An 18,968-nucleotide genomic window follows, 5' to 3' on the forward strand; every position below is an offset into this window, starting at 1 on the left:
CCGTTGAAGAGTTCCAGAGTTATTACCTCATAAAGGGACAGTGGTCAGAATTTTAAAATTTGGCCTGGTTATTAACGTGCAAACCGCCCTCTGGGTAAAGGGGTTAACTTATTTTCATAAAATAAGGATGCTATTAAAACATTTTAACTGCATAACATAGTTAAATATGCTGAAAATGTGTATGCAAAAATAAACTAAACAAACAAAAAGAAAAGTCTTTAAAAGCTGAAGTAAGGCCGGTTTCACATTAGCGCATTTTCAGCGCGCGCACGGCCGGGGGTAGCTCCGCCCCCGATCCGGCTCTCTGCCCGGCGCGCCCGCTTCTTCCTTGTAGCGCCGCCTCCTAGCGGACAGCGGCGCCTGCGATCGGCGCACCCTATCTTTAGCATAGGGTGCGCCGATCGTGCGCAGGCCGTGCGCTAGTTGCGCTTTGACCTGCGCTGCGCACTTTTGACGGTGCGCCGTGCGCGCCAAAATCCGAAAAGTTTGATTTTGGCGCGCACGGCGCACCGTCAAAAGTGCGCAGCGCAGGTCAAAGCGCAACTAGCGCACGGCCTGCGCACGATCGGCGCACCCTATGCTAAAGATAGGGTGCGCCGATCGCAGGCGCCGCTGTCCGCTAGGAGGCGGCGCTACAAGGAAGGGGCGGGCACGCCGGGCAGAGAGCCGGATCGGGGCGGAGCTACCCCCGGCCGTGCGCGCGCTGAAAATGCGCTAATGTGAAACCGGCCTAAGTCTGACGAATTGGTACTAAGGGGGTTATGAGATCCAGCGCCATCTGTCTACATTGGTTTGTGTCCCAGTTTACTGTATAGTGTCAGGCTGCATCACTGTACTCAGTGGAAACACCCTCTGAAAGGTATTTTACTTCGTAGAGGCCAGTTATATGTGACTGATGGGGGGTCAGAACGCCAGGGTGGTGTGTCTCTGGAATCCTTGTGTTTTTTTCATTGAAGTGTCCATTTAGCTTTTGCTATAGGAACCATGATTGCAGAGGAAGAAAAACTGTTCTATCTGGTCTGAGCATGTAAATGGAGAGTATCTAGAGAGAAGCTCTAACCAGTAAATGTGTGATCATAGCGTCATTACCACTTATTAACACACCTATCCTCCAACTATTCATTTTCCAGTGTTATTGTCACAATTCATTTTTGGATTCCTAGCAGCTCTGGTTCTTCTATGATTTAAATGTGGCTTTTTTCCTTTTTAGGCCAGCAAGTTTTAATGTCAGTTTCCTTGCTGGCAGATGCTTTGTTGCTGGTTAGCTGATGTGGATGGTGACCAGTCCCACCATCCTTTAAATAGTCACATGCTGCATCAGCTGACTGTTGGTAATAAAGTTTGTCTATAGAGATCAGCCTAGAGCTTTACAGGTCTCTGGTGTCAGCGCTGTATCTGCTACTTCTGTGAAGTTCGCGGTCCTGTTTTGGTATCCACTGCTGTGTGGAGCTTGGCAGAGGAACCTGGAGCTAAGTTTCTTGTTCCCTTTCCTTGTCTGTCTCGTGCTTGTCACTACCCACTCATCTGCAGTGGTGAGTCTAGCGTCCTTGCCGGCCAGTCCACTAGCCAGGGTATTGTGAGGTGACAGCTGGGACTATGCACCTGATGGTGGCGGGGGAAGGACCCGCATAGGGCATTAGGGAAGCTTAGGAATAGGCACAGGTTGTAGTTAGGAGGTGCCCCATCCCTACTGATAGGGCCTTCCTCTCCCTTTTTCCATCCCATTGTGTGTGTTGTGCCGTACGCCGGTCCGTGCATGACAGTTGTGGATTGAAAAGCTTTGAAAAGTTGCGTAATTTTTTTTGCCACTGGAGGCTGCACTAGAATTTTGCAACCTTTTTGCCCAGAAATTGTGCTTGGCTGGGGCGTGGTGAACGCCACTCAGCAAATTCATGATGAGGGGTGGCGCTCTCTACATCAATAATCTTACTTCAGCAGGGACTGAAGTAGGATTTAAGGCAAGATGCACACAGTAATGTATGCCAGTCATCCAACGCTCCTGATTCTTGTAGAGGCTTTTACATCTTAAGGAATCAGAAGTGTTTGACTCCAGCATATCTCATCAAGTCTATCGTGAACAACACTAGTCTTGATGAATCAGGCCCACTGTCTTTACAGAAGTGAATCTTTGCTGTTCTCTTACTTCTGTATGTGACTAAATATAGTCTCCATTGTGTCTTGAATAATAGTTTTGTTGTAGTTTGCAATATGCAACTCAAAAAGAATTTTCCAGTGTTAACCGAGTCTCTGACGATTAATAGGAGTCTTCATTGATTGGCAAATATAATGGGATGTTCCCGGTCTATCATTGCGACTGAAAAAAACAAAAAAAAAACTGACCGTCACTTCCAAACATGAATTAGGTGTGAACAGGTGCCTACCTAGAGTCGCCAGCTCATATACAATCAAAAAAATAAGGCAGCACTCTGTAGCGCTATAGCATGCAAACATGAAATATGAAAATGGAATTGCATTACTGCACTAGAAATATGAAAAATTGAGAATGCTTAGCGCACAAATTGGCCAATTCATGTGTAGCTGGAAGCCACGTTAAGGCGATTCTCGTTTCTAGGACCTAATTTAATGCCAAACCTCTCTTAGACAGTCTACAGCTCTATGGGAACCTAATGTGAATTCTCTCCTAAAGTCTATATCTCTGGAGGGGTAGTGATCCTGCTGGGATTAAAACCGCCTGAGGCTAAGGGGTGGAGTGCTCAGTCAGGAGGCCAATGCATACAAATCAAAAAACTGACCTTCACATCCAAACATGAATTGGATATCATTGAGACCTGACCTGAAACCTCAAAATCTGTAGAAAGTTTTCATAATAAAATATGTTGTGTCTATGCCGGAAGTAGAAGTATAGTGGTTGAAAGATGAGCTCCGGTTTTATTTTTAACACTGGGATCATGCAGGTCTCCAGTAATTACAGCGTGTGGTCAATAGCCCGTGGAATGCTACAGTGTTTGGCTGGACATCACTGAGTAAACCGGTCGATTTTCCTAAGGCACAATCATGGAGAGGTTATCAGGAGATCAGCCCCTTTGTGGCCGCAGTGCAGTGTCGGTGTGGAATCCAGCTCATGACAGTGTGTGGCTGCGGACACTTTCTGTAAATGATGCTGTGTCCTTGTCCTGTATTTGACCAAGCATTAGTAAATCCTATATCTGGCGTTGTGGATCCTCTGTTTAGTTAGCTGTGTTTTCTTATATTTAGCAAAGACATAAGCTGATTACATAAAAATGACAGGGAAAAGTCAGGAGGTAGAGACTTGTGAAGCTGACCCTAATAAAACACCAGCGCGCCATATCCTGACTATTAGAATTCAGAGACTTTTCCACAGAGCAGCAGCTGCTTAACTTGTGTAGCTGAGAAATAGAGGTTTCGGATTTCTTTCCATCAGCCGGTTTCCTGTTGTTCAATTAAGGAGCCAGGAAAAAAAAGAATCTTAAGCAGGCTCCCAGACCTCTCCAGCGTGCTGGTTCATAGCCACATGGGGCTTCTGTCTGCTTCAGTTCCACAGACCCTTTATTTTCCACTTTTAAAATCCCACCAAGACATAACCCCGTAAGACTAGAAAGGCCTTGGAAGGTCATCTCTGCAGCTAGATGGATGCGGGCTGCGGGGCAGACTATACTTCTTATTCAGGGATGCTCCTGTTAAAGCGAACCTGACACCAGTGTGTAAAATCTCCTGTCTGGAGTCGCCCATCTATGTTCGGATTTGAAAGCACGGAAAATCAAACATTTTTAGTGCTTCGTCAATAAGGCGTCATTCAGGCAGACGTGTTGTATGCGTTTGTTTTCATGGATACAACACGTACCCATTATACTTTGTAGTGCAATTCACATGTCTGTGCAAATGACACAGACATGTCCGATTTTTTTTTTTTTTTTTTCTTTTTTCCCTTTTTTCCCCAGGGGCAGGGATGAAAAGAGCCAATAGTCTATGGGTCCGTGAAAAACACGTACAGCACACGAATGGCGTCCATGTGATGTTCCTGTTCAACATTGTAAAGTATAGGAGAAGATTTATCATTTATTTAATCCATCTGTGAAAAACACTGATGGTGAAAACACACACACAGACCGGACCATACACTGATGGTAAAGAGGGACACACGGACCATACAGTGATGGTAAAGAGGGACACACGGACCATACAGTGATGGTAAAGAGGGACACACGGACCATACAGTGATGGTAAAAATGGACACACTGACCATACACTGATGGTAAAAATGGACACACAGACCATACAGTGATGGTAAAAATGGACACACGGACCATACACTGATGGTAAAAAGGGGACACACGGACCATACACTGATGGTAAAAATGGACACACAGACCATACAGTGATGGTAAAAATGGACACACGGACCATACACTGATGGTAAAAATGGACACACGGACCATACAGTGATGGTAAAAATGGACACACGGACCACACACTGATGGTAAAAAGGGACACACGGACCATACACTGATGGTAAAAAGGGACACACGGACCATACACTGATGGTAAAAATGGACACACGGACCATACACTGATGGTAAAGAGGGACACATGGACCATAGGCTGATGGTAAAGAGGGACACACGGACCATACACTGATGGTAAAAAGGGACACACGGACCATACCCTGATGGTAAAAAGGGACACACGGACCATACACTGATGGTAAAAATAGACACAAAGACCATACACTGATGGTAAAAATGGGATACACGGACCATACACTGATGGTAAAAAGGGACACACGGACCATACACTGATGGTAAAAATGGACACACGGACCATACACTGATGGTAAAGAGGGACACACGGACCATACACTGATGGTAAAAAGGGGATACACGGACCATTCACTGATGGTAAAAATGGACACAAAGACCATACACTGATGGTAAAGAGGGACACACGGACCATACACTGATGGTAAAAATGGACACACGGACCATACACTGATGGTAAAAATGGACACACGGACCATACAGTGATGGTAAAAATAGACACAAAAACCATACACTGATGGTAAAAATGGACACACGGACCATACACTGATGGTAAAAATAGACACAAAAACCATACACTGATGGTAAAAATGGGATACACGGACCATACACTGATGGTAAAAAGGGACACACGGACCATACACTGATGGTAAAAATGGACACACGGACCATACACTGATGGTAAAGAGGGACACACGGACCATACACTGATGGTAAAAAGGGGATACACGGACCATTCACTGATGGTAAAAATGGACACAAAGACCATACACTGATGGTAAAGAGGGACACACGGACCATACACTGATGGTAAAAATGGACACACGGACCATACACTGATGGTAAAAATGGACACACGGACCATACAGTGATGGTAAAAATAGACACAAAAACCATACACTGATGGTAAAAATGGACACACGGACCATACACTGATGGTAAAGAGGGACACATGGACCATACGCTGATGGTAAAAATGGACAAACGGACCATACACTGATGGTAAAAATGGACACACGGACCATACACTGATGGTAAAAATGGACACACGGACCATACACTGATGGTAAAAATGGACACACGGACCATACACTGATGGTAAAAATGGACACACGGACCATACACTGATGGTAAAAATGGACACACGGACCATACACTGATGGTAAAGAGGGACACATGGACCATACGCTGATGGTAAAAATGGACAAACGGACCATACACTGATGGTAAAAATGGACACACGGACCATACACTGATGGTAAAAATGGACACACGGACCATACAGTGATGGTAAAAATAGACACAAAAACCATACACTGATGGTAAAAATGGACAAACGGACCATACACTGATGGTAAAAATGGACACACGGACCATACACTGATGGTAAAAATGGACACACGGACCATACACTGATGGTAAAAATGGACACACGGACCATACACTGATGGTAAAAATGGACACACGGACCATACACTGATGGTAAAAATGGACACACGGACCATACACTGATGGTAAAGAGGGACACAAGGACCATACACTGATGGTAAAAAGGGACACAAGGACCATACACTGATGGTAAAAATGGACACACGGACCATACACTGATGGTAAAAAAGGACACAACACACGGACCATACACTGATGGTAAAAATGGACACACGGACCATACACTGATGCTAAAGAGGGACACACGGACCATACACTGATGGTAAAAATGGACACACGGACCATACACTGATGGTAAAAATGGACACACGGACCATACACTGATGGTAAAGAGGGACACACGGACCATACACTGATGGTAAAAAGGGACACAAGGACCATACACTGATGGTAAAAATGGACACACGGACCATACACTGATGGTAAAAAGGGACCATACACTGATGACATAAATGATAGTAAAATAGAAACAGATGACACCTGTACTATTTTTTTCACTTGCGTGTTTAAATACGGACATCTGAATGAGACTTAATAGAAAAGCTTGATGTGTTATATTAGTTCAATATCTGTGTCGTTGCATAGTTGAAATATATAATCTATTCTGCCCTTGGCAGAAACTAAAACCTGCTTCTCATTTTAGGCTTTTATTCTAACTGCTGTAATTCCGAGGTCTTTCATACACATAAAAAACTATAAGGTTGCACCATGAAATACTAAAAATGATTACCCTACAAAATTGAAACTGCATTACTGCCATAGAAAATGGGAAAAAGGAAAAAAAGCTATACAATGTATATATGAAATATCAATCTGCAAAATTGTTAGAAAAAAATACAGTAAAAAAGAAGGTACTTGGCACATAGATTGACCAATATATGTGAGCCCAACGTCAAGACGTCCTTCAATGTTGGGTCTCTGTCCTGATGTCATCTCTCCTTTGCCAAAAGCCTACAATTTATGGGACAGGAATTGACCAGCTAACCACGGTACTTAAAATCACCTGTGGCTGATAGATATAAGAGTGCACATGTCCAAAAAGGGTTTGATACAAATAGAGAAAATTACCAGCACATCCAAGCTAATGTGAACAGGTGCCAACCAAGAAAAATAACTATGAAAAACTATAAGGTTGCACCATGAAAGACACCTGTTCACACTACTTGTTTCATACACTTAGACATAATGTTCTGTCTTTCCCTGTGGCTTTTTCACCCATGGAAATGTCTATGAATTGCTCAAATCTGTTGTGCCAGGATAAATCCACATGCCATTTATAACGCTGCTTTTCCAGTTGCTGTCCAGATAACCTGTTTAAAAAAATGATGTAACAAGGGAGCCCATGTGTAGAAAATAGTCTTGGAGAACAAATGGTTATGACCTCCGTGCACCGCCTCGCCACTAGATTTACTGCAGTCAGCGACTGGAATAACATTTCTGCTGTAAGGTACACCACAATTCGTCACAAATTAGATGAGCTTTGATGAATCGGGGCAAATATATTTGCATTATAAATCAGGGTAGGCTTTGTTTTCTACTTTTCAGTTTTGTTGTCTGTAACACAATGGTGTCTGTTTAGAATGTACTTATAACTCCACTATGACACCTGTGTCACATCTGTTTGCAAGCACATATGGATAAATCCCAACAGTTCCCCTGTAATTCTATTTGGGTCTATCGGTTTCCAATATTTTTGAGGGCAAGAATATTGGAAACCCTAAAGGACTTGACAAACCTGCCATTGATAACCGATCATTAACACTAATGATTTAATGGAAATCTGTCAGTAAGTTTTTGCTTTGTAGTCTGAAGAACGCAGGAGATAGAGGCTGGGACATAGATTACAGTGATGTGCCACTTGCTTTTTTTTTTTAACTGTAAAGGATTTTTGTCACTAAGAGATTAACATTGCTGGGCTACACTAGTTAGGCAACGCCCCCTCCTGTGATGAGCAGCTCACTGTCTTATCGCCTTTGTACATAGTTCCTGGTGTGGGCGGGGTTAGCTTTCTCAGCTCTGCTTCATTCTAAATCCAAAAGCTCTGTTTGTGTCAGAACGGCTGCACTCAGTAATCTAAGTGATACATTGCTGGATACAGCTTCTCTTTGCCTACATCATGCTGCTTTCAGATGGGATACCAAAAACCTGCTGACAGATTCCCTTGAAGTACCACATTACACACATGCACTGTGAACCTTCTTTTTATAATTCTAACGCTGTCTGTGTGAATAGGACATTTTTCCCTTCCCAGTAAGGGTTTTCCGAAACACATGAGGGGGCCCTTGGGAGGTAATATGAAGTATGCAGGATTGGAATGCTGTAAGAATAGCCTATGACTGCCCAACAAAATCCAACAGTCTGGGCGGATTTGCAGGTTTAACGCTTTACTTAACATATTTTAGAAAGTGCAAGGAAACCTTGTATTATGTAAAGTAGGTATGACCGCATATTATCAAGCCTCTTTAAGTTGGCTATTGTGCAAAATGGCACAAAAATGTATCAAAACTTTCCAAAAGAAAAAATGTTTTTTCAGTAACAGCCAATCACAGTGCATCTTTAATTTTATCAGAGCATTTTAACCCCTTCCCTACATGGTGAGTCACATGTTTTGGTGAGCAACACATTAGGTTGTTAGGTTTTATGTCGGGAATCTCTGTTCCTCTTTTCAGCAGATGTGATGAGTGAGATTTCTTTGCTAACGTTAATGTACAATACTAAATCACGGTTCTTTTCCCCAGGACTATATTACATTGCGGCAACAGCTTGCGTTTTCATTTCAATATACTGTCACATCCCCCAATTGAAATTGATGGACATCATGGCCCCGAGTCATCAGGATTTATGTTGTTGATTCTTGATGAGGGTGCATGGTGGAGTCAGACTTTCCTGATGCATGACGTGGCGCGTCTTCACACACCGCCACAGAAGTCTTGCACCATTCTGTGACTGGATTAAGGCTTCTGGTATAAGGTACTCCACAGCTTGTCATGAATTAGACGCGCTGTGGTGTGATGCTACTATCCTGCCACGGACACTGGCATGAAAACACCAAAAGTTGCCAAATTTTTGCGCAACTCCTGAGTTGTACCAGAATTTTGCGACTTTTCAAGGCTATGTATCTAGTCTTTGTAAGCCTAATGGAAGCCATTGAGGCAATTGGCTGATTGCATCTGGCTGTGATATTGATGACTTCATTCAAATAGGTATAGACGTGGCCTGTCACCACGCAAATTGGGCAGATGAAGCCAGAAGGCTGTGGGTTCGGCCCGTGTGTGGGCTTACTCTGTGCTGCAGTCTTGTGAAGCCTCACATCACGCGCACTGTGCGGACTCTCCGGTGCTGACACCAGGATATGCATGTGCCTGTGATCGGCATACTCCCGGCCACATTCCGACCAGATGGGTGCTTTATTCCACTTCTTCCAAGTGTGAACAAATCATGCAAGGGTGGACAAATGAGCAAATAAAAAAGTCCACTTAAATGACCCTGGTTTCTTTGTATGCAATATATTAGGAGGTTGCATGTTTGCCAGGGGAGACTGTCAATATCTCATTCGTGGAGAACACAAGAACACTCAACCAAGCGTTCCTTTGAAAGAGAGGTCTTAGGGGGGACGTTTCTCCATGTGTTTACATTTATATTTCTATTTTTTTCAGACTGCAAATGGATACATTTTATTCTTTGATATTGTTCCTGTTGCAGAAGACAAGTATTTATATGAACCTGTGTATCCAAAGTAAGTGATTTCTTTTTCTTTATGTATCTGCAAACATTCTAATGTGAATATAGTATCAGAGATTAGTAAAAAGATCTGTGGCCATGTTGGTAGTCGGTGGCTGTAAGACCAGAGCCCTGCGAATCTCCTAACTGCTGGCGACTATTCTGATTAGTAGGCCAGACGTGACCTCAGCGCTGCAACATGACTCGCGTGTGACACGCTAAATATTTTTAAAGGCATTGTCACCTTGGTCTCATTCCACAGCTATGATCTGTTACCGCAAAATCTGATTTACTGACCCCCTATCATTCCATTGTCATCTCTCTGCTGCTGCCCCTGTCAACATGGCTACAGAGGTGACCACTCAAATCCAGCAGATGATCGCTGCTGCCCTTGAACTCTGCAGTGAGGCCGCGATGGCAGCAGACAGCTGACCCCAGTGATCAGCTGGAGCGTTCTTTTTCCATAAACATGGCATCACCACTGCAGCAACGTTAACCATTTTCTATATGAGTTTGCCGAAATAAAGGAAAGGAGAATGGTCGACAGGGTAGCACAATATACAATCTGGGTTCTCGCTGTTTATGTGTACCCGGTTCTTGAAGTATTAATACTGAAGGAAAAACCGAACTGTATGGTCAAATAAATAATAATACAAACCAGTTATTATAAGTAATAAAGTACAAAGTTTATTGAGACAAATAAGGAAGGGATGAAAGCGCGGTACTAACGACAAAAAGTGTGTACCTGCCAAATACACAGGTGACCAGTTAATGCTGACAAAAATCAAAGAAAAATTGATATTGCAAGTGCAAAATGACACAGCAAGTGAAAGATGATGATAATAATAATGGTGGTAAAAGATGTCCTAAAAATAAATATATATATATATATATATATATATATATATATATATATATATATATATATATATATATATATATATATATATATGTAAAAGAATATATATAGTAAATATACTATACTAAATGTGCTTACATGTATATGAAGGTGGTATAAGCATGAAACATAGAGTGCATGTCCCTTTTAAGAGTAAAATGAAATAGAATGTCAGCATAGCATATGCCCTATGTTATGAAAGGGCAAAAAGACCAAGAAACTGCATGAATGAAAGTGCACTACATATAGAATAGAGGTATGGTGAATATACATTGAATGTGATAGTGTAAAACCACAGTGGGTAGTTGATCTGCAATGAGAGTACTGACACGTGTATGTAGTGTCAGCATAAACATAGTGCAGCAGTGATGTAAAGTAGAAGTGCAGAGTGCCAAGCGCAGCCATGATTGTTTGTATGATTGGTGATTGCGGAGATAAGCGGTCACCTGTATGGTCACACCGGTAAGCGCAGGAACGCGTCCCAACTCCTGTTCTCGAAGTGTGGTAGTCATGGTAGTTTGGTGTGATTTATTTCTTTAGAGAGTACTATTGTACAGAAATACTTGTGTAAAGAAAAGGACTAAACTCCTGTCTGCAGTCCACTGGCTGAATGACTCCTCATTTCTGGTGTTTGACTCTGAGCTTCTTCCTGGGAGCATACATTGTATATATTGCTTGTCACCAACAAGTTTCCCATGATCTGAACTTGCTCAGTCGGAAGTGTCATATATAATGATAATCAATGGAATGGGTATTTCTTTAATTCTTCTGGACCAAAAACGTTCTACTTTTGCTACGTACAAAATTTGCAGTCATACACTTGGTGCCTTGTCTTGTTGCTTTAGCAGCTATAAATTCTGAATCTTGAAACCTTGCTTTAAAGGTGTTGTCCAGTTACAAACAATTGGGTGGGGGGAATTGCTCAGACCCGCACTGATCAGAATCATTTTTATCCCATTACAAAAAGGATTAGCAGGTCGGAGCCCTGACCACCACGCCATTCATTTTCTAAAGTGCCAGAAAAAGACATGCACAGCGCTACCCCAAGCACATAGGGAATGAATGGAGCTTTAGTTGATGATGCATTCCAGCAGGGTATGAAAGTTACCCGTGCTGTTGATTGGTGTTGGTCACCGCGGTCAGACACCCACCGATCAGCAAGTTACCATCTATCCTCCAGATATTTGATGGCTAGTTTTCACCGGACAACCCTTTTAAAGAATGAGCTGTTTGATTAAAAATTATGTTTATTTGAAATGGTAACTGAAAAAAAAAATCTTAATGCATTGCTTGTCTATGTAAGGTTTATCTCTTAATCCGATTACTGACACTGGTGTGCCTTTGATCCGCTAATAGCCTTCTTGCACAGTGCATATAGGACTTCACCCCCTCACCACAGACTTGGCTTTAACATTTCCCACCTTCTTGCTGCTTGACTATTGCAAATAAAGGAGGAGGATATTGTTTGTGAGGAGCAAGGCAAAGAATAAGTCTGACACCTTCAATATGGAGTCCAGCTCATCATGATATCCAGTTGATATAGTTGGTAGTGTAAATAGAAGCTTTGGACTTTTGGACAATCATGCAGATTTACCTCCTGGTCTGATAACAGCAGTCTGCAACAAGCTCAACTACCAGACAGTAGTAGGTACCATGTGATGTATCTGTGCGGAAATGCAACTCTCCAACAGCGTTTTATTAAAACTTGTCCTTTGGTGTATGAGGAGGAGGGGGGGTTACGCAATTCTAAAAGAAGGTAGACTTACCCTACCTCTAACCTCTGTTGTTACAGTGCAGGGTGATGCAGTAGCCTCAGCCAGTATAGGGAGTGATAACGTCCCAACAGGTAGCAATGATGTCCAGTGCTCCTGATGCATGGGGTTGTCGGCAGCAGTGCACTGACTGAAGTGAGACATCAACGGATGCACATCGGATAACATCTCAGTCCAGTCAGCGGTCCTGAGCAGTCAGGTAGCCAAAGACCATAACCTTATCACTTCCGTTCCTTGTGGACACCATCGGAGCGTCTTGTGCTGATACAAATTCCCTGCCTTTTGAAAGGAATATTTGTAGACCCTTTAATAGACCAGCATATAAATTGTAGAGATCAATGAGTGCTGCCATTAATTGAGAAAATATTTTAGTGGGCCATATTATTAAATATTATGTACCACTATTAAAAATGCATTTGAAGCCTCATCCTATCTCTGTATATACATCATGTATCTGATGCACCTGGAGAAGGAGTTGAATCAACATCAAAACTTTTCCCACATTTTTAACCTGTTCCTGCTCCATGATATCTATTCCATCATGTAAGGTGTTCAGGTATATGGAGCAGGCTCAGGAGCTGAGCCCACTTCACTCAAGGCAGATGCAGACACAAGTATCTGCCTCCAACAACAGCTAAGGCTAGTTTCACACTAGCGTTTTTGAGCGCAGCGACGGCCTGCGCACGGCCGCCGCTAAGCCCCGCCCCTACCACGCCTCCGCCGGTAGCTCCGCCTACCGGCGCATGATGCTGCATGCGTCCTGCATCCCCTATCTTTATCACTGGGGGCGCAGGCTGTGCGCAGTATGCGTTTGGCGGCACATGCGCCTTTTTGACGGTGCGCCGGCGCAACCAAACTGCAGCAGGTTGCGTTTGGCATAGCAGAGTCCTGCAGTGACGGGAGAGGTCCGGTGCCTGCGCACTGCAGTATTCTGCTCTGACAAGATCAGCTGTGGCAAAGAATGCTTAATACCACATGTACGACCCTCAGGGGTTAAAGGTCAGTAGCTTGGAGGATTCCCATTCAAAATAAAACATAACCTTTAATAATTAAAACCTGAGACATCACATAAACAACACATAAACAGACATAATAGTGCTCGTGCGTATCAGTGCTCATTTAAAAAATGGGTCGGTCTCACCATTACTCATGGACATAGATGCCCCGGCGTATTTTTCAGAGGTCCCCTGCCGGGTATTCGGGTCCGTATAGCAGCACAAGACAGCGTGTGGGAAAGGAGGTTAAAGGGTTACAGGTATGCAGTTTTCCCTATCCTCCCTGTCGTGCACAGGTATTACTCCTGTCCTTACAAGGACAGGCCCCAAATGGACCCTATAGTGTCACCCCCAGTCATCAGAAAAGAAGTCCCTACGCGTTCCCTCCCCAATAACGGGGATTCATCAGGGGAGTTATACAAATCGATATAAGGGGGTTTAAATATATTTGTCCATAAAGAAAAAGAGAAGGCCCCGCAATGGCTGGGTGCCTCAACTAGCAGAGTGACTGTCCATATCACTGCCAAAAAGTAAGTCCCTAAGGGGATGTCAATGATAAAGCCGTGGCGAAACGCGCGTCAGGGTAGAGCGAGGCGTCCCCCCTTCTTGTACTGTCAACATGGGTAAGTGCGGCAATAAGCACCTTGAAAATTATGGGTATCTTGTGATCAGTGTTGATTTTTGAGCAGCATATAGCTGCAGATTTGATATTGTGGTTCTTTTATATAGCTCCCTGGTGTGGCGTTTATGGAGATAGCTCGGGCATGGTGCAATATACTGCACACCATGGATTGTTCTGCAGCTACACTATTCATGTGGTGCTCTCCCCTCCTTTTTGTCCTGCCTATTACTTATAGGGGTGATCTCTGGCCTCTTTTTTTCTGGACTGCTTCTCCTAATCACCTCATATATATTTATAAATGTCTGATAATTTTTTAAAAACATTATTACAATAAAGATTTGTCTTTTATGTATTCTATACCCTCTCTTTGTGGTTTATGGTTACTCAATTTTGCTTTTGGCTTGCATCACCTTCAATCAGATGCTATTGCTTGTGAATTGCTCATCGTATAAGATCTGCTTGCAGTTTATATTTAAAGCGACCTGTCAGCAGGATGTTGCTAAGTAAACTACAGGAATTGTCAGGGATTGGCGCTGTTACACTGATTAAAATGATACCTGGGGGTGAAGAAATCTGTCTTATGTTTCTTGTGTAATCAGTGATGGGGGGTATGTTCCCACGGTCAGTAAATGCTGCGGGTTGGACGTTGCATACATCCGCAGCGGCCAGATGTTACAGCATAGTGGATGGGATTTCAAGAAATTTCACCATCCAATGTATTGGTTCAATGAACACATGCCGAATCACCTGCGTTCAATAGCCGGCTGTGCATTGGACGTAGCGGACACGTGCTGCATTCAAAGCACTGCCGTTTATTGACCGTGGGGACGTAGCCTTATGAGTTTTCAGCTATTGATATGCCCATGCTTCGGGACTGTTTGCAGGGTCTTAACCTCCTGCTCTAAGCCAGAGAAACCAAGGAAAGACCTGCCCACAGGCTGGCCCGAAGCACAAAGTCTTTCTCTATGATGGGGAACATGTTTGTGAATGATTACTTGACTCTTCACATGTTTATTTTTTCCAACTCCAGTAAGCAAAATAAATAAATGCTTGAAATAGATCACTCTGTTTGTAATGACTCTATACTGTATATGAGTTTCACTTTTAGTTTTGAAGAACTGCAATAACTTTTTGATGATATTCTAATTTAGTGAGAAGCCCCTGTATGTTGTATTTTGTCTGTCTTTTTTAATGATTGTATTGAGTGACAAATGATGGGAATTTGAGTGTGATGACGTTCTCCCTCAGGTGCGAGCCTTGAGAAAGTGTCTGAGGACGTGACATGGCCGTAGGCTGTAGAAGGAAAAAAAGAGCGCGGCACTTCCAGTGGCTCAATAAAACAAGGATTTTATTTAGCAAGCCATAAAAAAAGACATACGGGGTTAAAAAACCTGATGTGTTTCTAACTAGCCCTAGGCAGCTGTCCTGCCTGCTTTTATCCGGTTTGTTCACTGGATACAACAAAATAAGGAATTTCATCATTTGGTAAGTGCCATAATCTTTACACATTGGATATAGATGAGCTGCTTTACTATGTTAAAGAACACCACCATGTTACTCATTTGCGTTTGAAGCTGCTTGCTCCCTTGAATATGTGCATAGCAGCTGACCGCAGAGAGCAGTGCCGACCACTATTTTTTTTTTCCTATTTTTCTGACATTCCTTAAAGAGAATTTTTCATTAGGCTTTTTAACCTCCACCAAATAACATATATGTATGTGCTGATTAAATCCATACCTTGATTACAGAAATTTTTTTTGTAGTTTGAGAAATCCAGAATTGACATTGTATGCAAATGAGTTGCTTCGGGGTGGGGCACTGCATTTCCTGCAACCTTCCCTCGCTCCCTTCCTTCTTTCCTATTGCCTGCTTCCTGTCTTCCTGACATGTCACTGAAACAAGAGGCTGGCAGCAGGTAAGCAATAGAGATGGTGGGCAGGAGAGATGTAGTGTCCCGCACTAAAGGTACTGTCACACTTAGCGATGTACCAGCGATCCCGACCAGCGATATGACGCGGTCAGGATCGCTGGTACATCGCTAAGTGGTCGCTAGTGAGCTGCCACACAGGCAGATCTCACCAGCGACATCGCAGGGGTCGGAGGTCGCTACTTACCTGTCACACTAGGCGATCCTGACGTCCTCCCGCCCGGCTCCACGCTCGTGTCTCAACAGGAAGCGCCGCAGGAAGCTGACGACGAGAAGCGGTCCTGAGCGTTCTCGCGCGATCAGCGATAACCAGCGGGGGAGCGGGTTGTAGGTAAGTATCACACACAGCGATATCGCTAGCAATATCGCTATAACGTCACAAGTTATAGCGATATCTCTTAGTGTGACAGTACCTTAGAGCACACGTGGCTCATTTACATACAATTCAATACTGGATTTCTCAGAAACTACAAAACTGATTTAATCAGAGTGAAAGCCCTTGACATATATGCCATTATTTTGAGATGTATATATAGAATCCTCTTTAATTGATACAAACTACAACAAACTCGTGACAACCTTTAACACACTCAGAGCAGCAATGAATGTGTTGCATGGATTTGTCATTCAACGTCATTTAAGGATGTGCTTGTTAGGCTCACATGGAGAGGGGGTTCGCAAAGCCACAGGGTCAGGGTGCACACGTGGACTTAGGGCAAAGGCACAGCAGGCTGGTAGGCATATGGAAGAGCAAGGCGTTGGACAACGGGCTAAGCTAGATGGCAGACAAACCAGCTAGATTTGACGCTCCGGAAGCCACAGAACCAGGAGGGCAGAAAGACAAGAAAACAGCAGGTCTGAAGTAGCGCATAGATGTAGGTAGAAAGCAAAGTCCACAGCAGATAGCAACGTAATGTGAACAAGCTCTAATAATAGTTCAAATTGTTTCAGCAAACAATGGGTTAAAGGGAGTCTTTCAGGATCAACCCTTCTAAGCACTTTTGTAGGCATGCAGGTCATAAAAAATTGAATAAAATGATACCTTGATATCAATGTCTTAGGCTAGGTTCACATTTGCGGATGGGCGAGCTGCGGAGGTCTGCAGACTTCCTCCGTGAAGCTCCGCCCACTGCCGCACCTCCTCCTGTCAGCTCCGCCTACATACTTCTGCATGCAGCCTGCGTACCCTATCTTTAACATTGGGTACGCAAGTCGTGCGGATGTATGCGGATGCCTCTGCATGTGTCGTTTTGACGATGCGGCGACCAATTCCAACTTTTTGTGTTCGACATGGGTCGCCGCTTCGTCAAAACGACCCATTGGGAGGCATCCGCATACATCCGCACGACCTGCGTACCCAATGTTAAAGATGGGGTACGCAGGCCGCATGCAGAAGTAGGCGGAGCTGACCGGAGGAGGTGCGGCAGTGGGCGGAGCTTCACGGAGGAAGTCCGCAGACCTCAGCAGCTCACCCATCCGCAAATGTGAACCTAGCCTACTTTAAAAGAAATCCACATTTTACTTAATCTGTAAATAAGCTATTAAGATCTATGAGCGGGATAGAGGTCTGACCAAGAGTCTGCCTCTGGTGGCGTATAATTCATTCCTCTGTATGATGTTACCCAATTATAAGCAGGCAGCAACATGCAGGAGAAAGAACATATCCTCATAATAGCTTAGAAAGGGTTTATTAAGTGTTCGATATGTAATGACAGACTACCTGCTCTCACTGGTCTAACTGCCGAGCTGTGTGTGATTACTTAGTGCCTGGAGTACAGTAGACATAATTGTCAATCTCTGACATTGGCACTTAACTAGCTAGTGCTTACAGGAAGCACGTCACTGGCTCCGCCCATCAGTGACCCCGATTGCAGGTCGGCATGACAACCAGAGGTCTGCAGCAGACCTCTGTGGTTGTCATTGCCAGATTGCCATGAATGCCCCTCTATGGTCGGCGCTCATAGCAAATGAGAATTTCTGCTACACACAGGCGATCTGATTATCGCCTGTGTGTAGCAGAGGCGATCAAAGTACTGCAGCTTCTAGTCTCCCGTGGAGACTATTGAAGCATGCAAAAAGTACACAAAAAAAAAAAAAAATTTAATATTCAAATCATCCCTCTTTCACCCCATTCAAAATAAAACAATAAATACAAATTCAAATATACACACATTTGGTATCGCTGCATTCAGAATTGCCTGATCTATCAGTATAAAAAATAATTAACCCGATCGCTAAACGGGCGTACCAAGAAAAAAATTTCAAATCCAGAATTACTTTTCTTGGGTTGCCATTACATTGCAATAAAATGCAATAATGGGCGATCAAAACATTTTATCTACACCAAGATTGTATCAATAAAAATGTCAGCTCGGCACACAAAAATAATCCCTCACCCAGCCCCAGATCCCGAAAAATGGAGACGCTACAGGTCTTGGAACATGGCTCCTTTTTTTTTTTTTTTTTTTTAAACAAATTTTGGATTTTTTTCATCAGTTAAATAAAAAAGAACCTAGACATGTTTGGTGTTTATGAACTTGTAATGACCCGGAGAATCATAATGGCTGATCAGTTTTAGCATTTAGTGAACGTGATTAAAAAAAAACAAAACTGTGGTACTTGGAATTTTTTTCCCGTTTTCCAGTACGCGTTATGTTGAAACCAATGGTGTCCTTCAAAAGTAAAGCTTGTCCCGCAAACAACAAGCCCTCACATGGCCAGATTGGCCAAAAAATAAAAAAGCATGGCTCTGGAAAGAAGGGGAGCAAAAAATGGAAGCGCAAAAATATGGAAAATGACCCGAGGGTTAAGGCGTTAATGAACAATAAGGGTTTATTTCTCTAGTCACCTTTCACGACAGCTACATCGGAGGATGTCTTCCCCGCCCTAATAGGGGACAGGAACAGGAAGAGGTTAAATACCCCTCCCCTTCCTGCAACCACCAGTGTTTTCCTGTCCCCTATGGGGCATGAAGAGGTCTACGATGATGCTGCCGTGGCCGGCGATCGGGAGCACCTCACACCCAGTAACAGCTGGGATACCTGTCAGATGCCGGGCAGCCGAGGTCG

General features: G+C 43.5%; 1 protein-coding gene across 3 annotated transcripts in view; it reads left to right on the forward strand.

The window, feature by feature from the left end:
• The window catches only part of RIC1 (RIC1 homolog, RAB6A GEF complex partner 1), a 169,581-nt gene that overhangs the window by 40,235 nt on the left and 110,378 nt on the right, over positions 1-18,968 (forward strand). For all 3 annotated transcript variants that reach the window (XM_073542645.1, XM_073542647.1, XM_073542646.1), the window contains exon 3: positions 9,623-9,702. In XM_073542645.1, coding sequence (XP_073398746.1) covers positions 9,623-9,702 — 80 coding nt within the window. The remainder of the gene's footprint in view (positions 1-9,622; positions 9,703-18,968) is intronic.

This window comes from Dendrobates tinctorius, unplaced genomic scaffold (genome assembly GCF_039654945.1).
Source record: "Dendrobates tinctorius isolate UK_male_01 unplaced genomic scaffold, ASM3965494v1 ptg000128l, whole genome shotgun sequence".
Taxonomy (NCBI): Eukaryota; Metazoa; Chordata; class Amphibia; order Anura; family Dendrobatidae; genus Dendrobates; species Dendrobates tinctorius.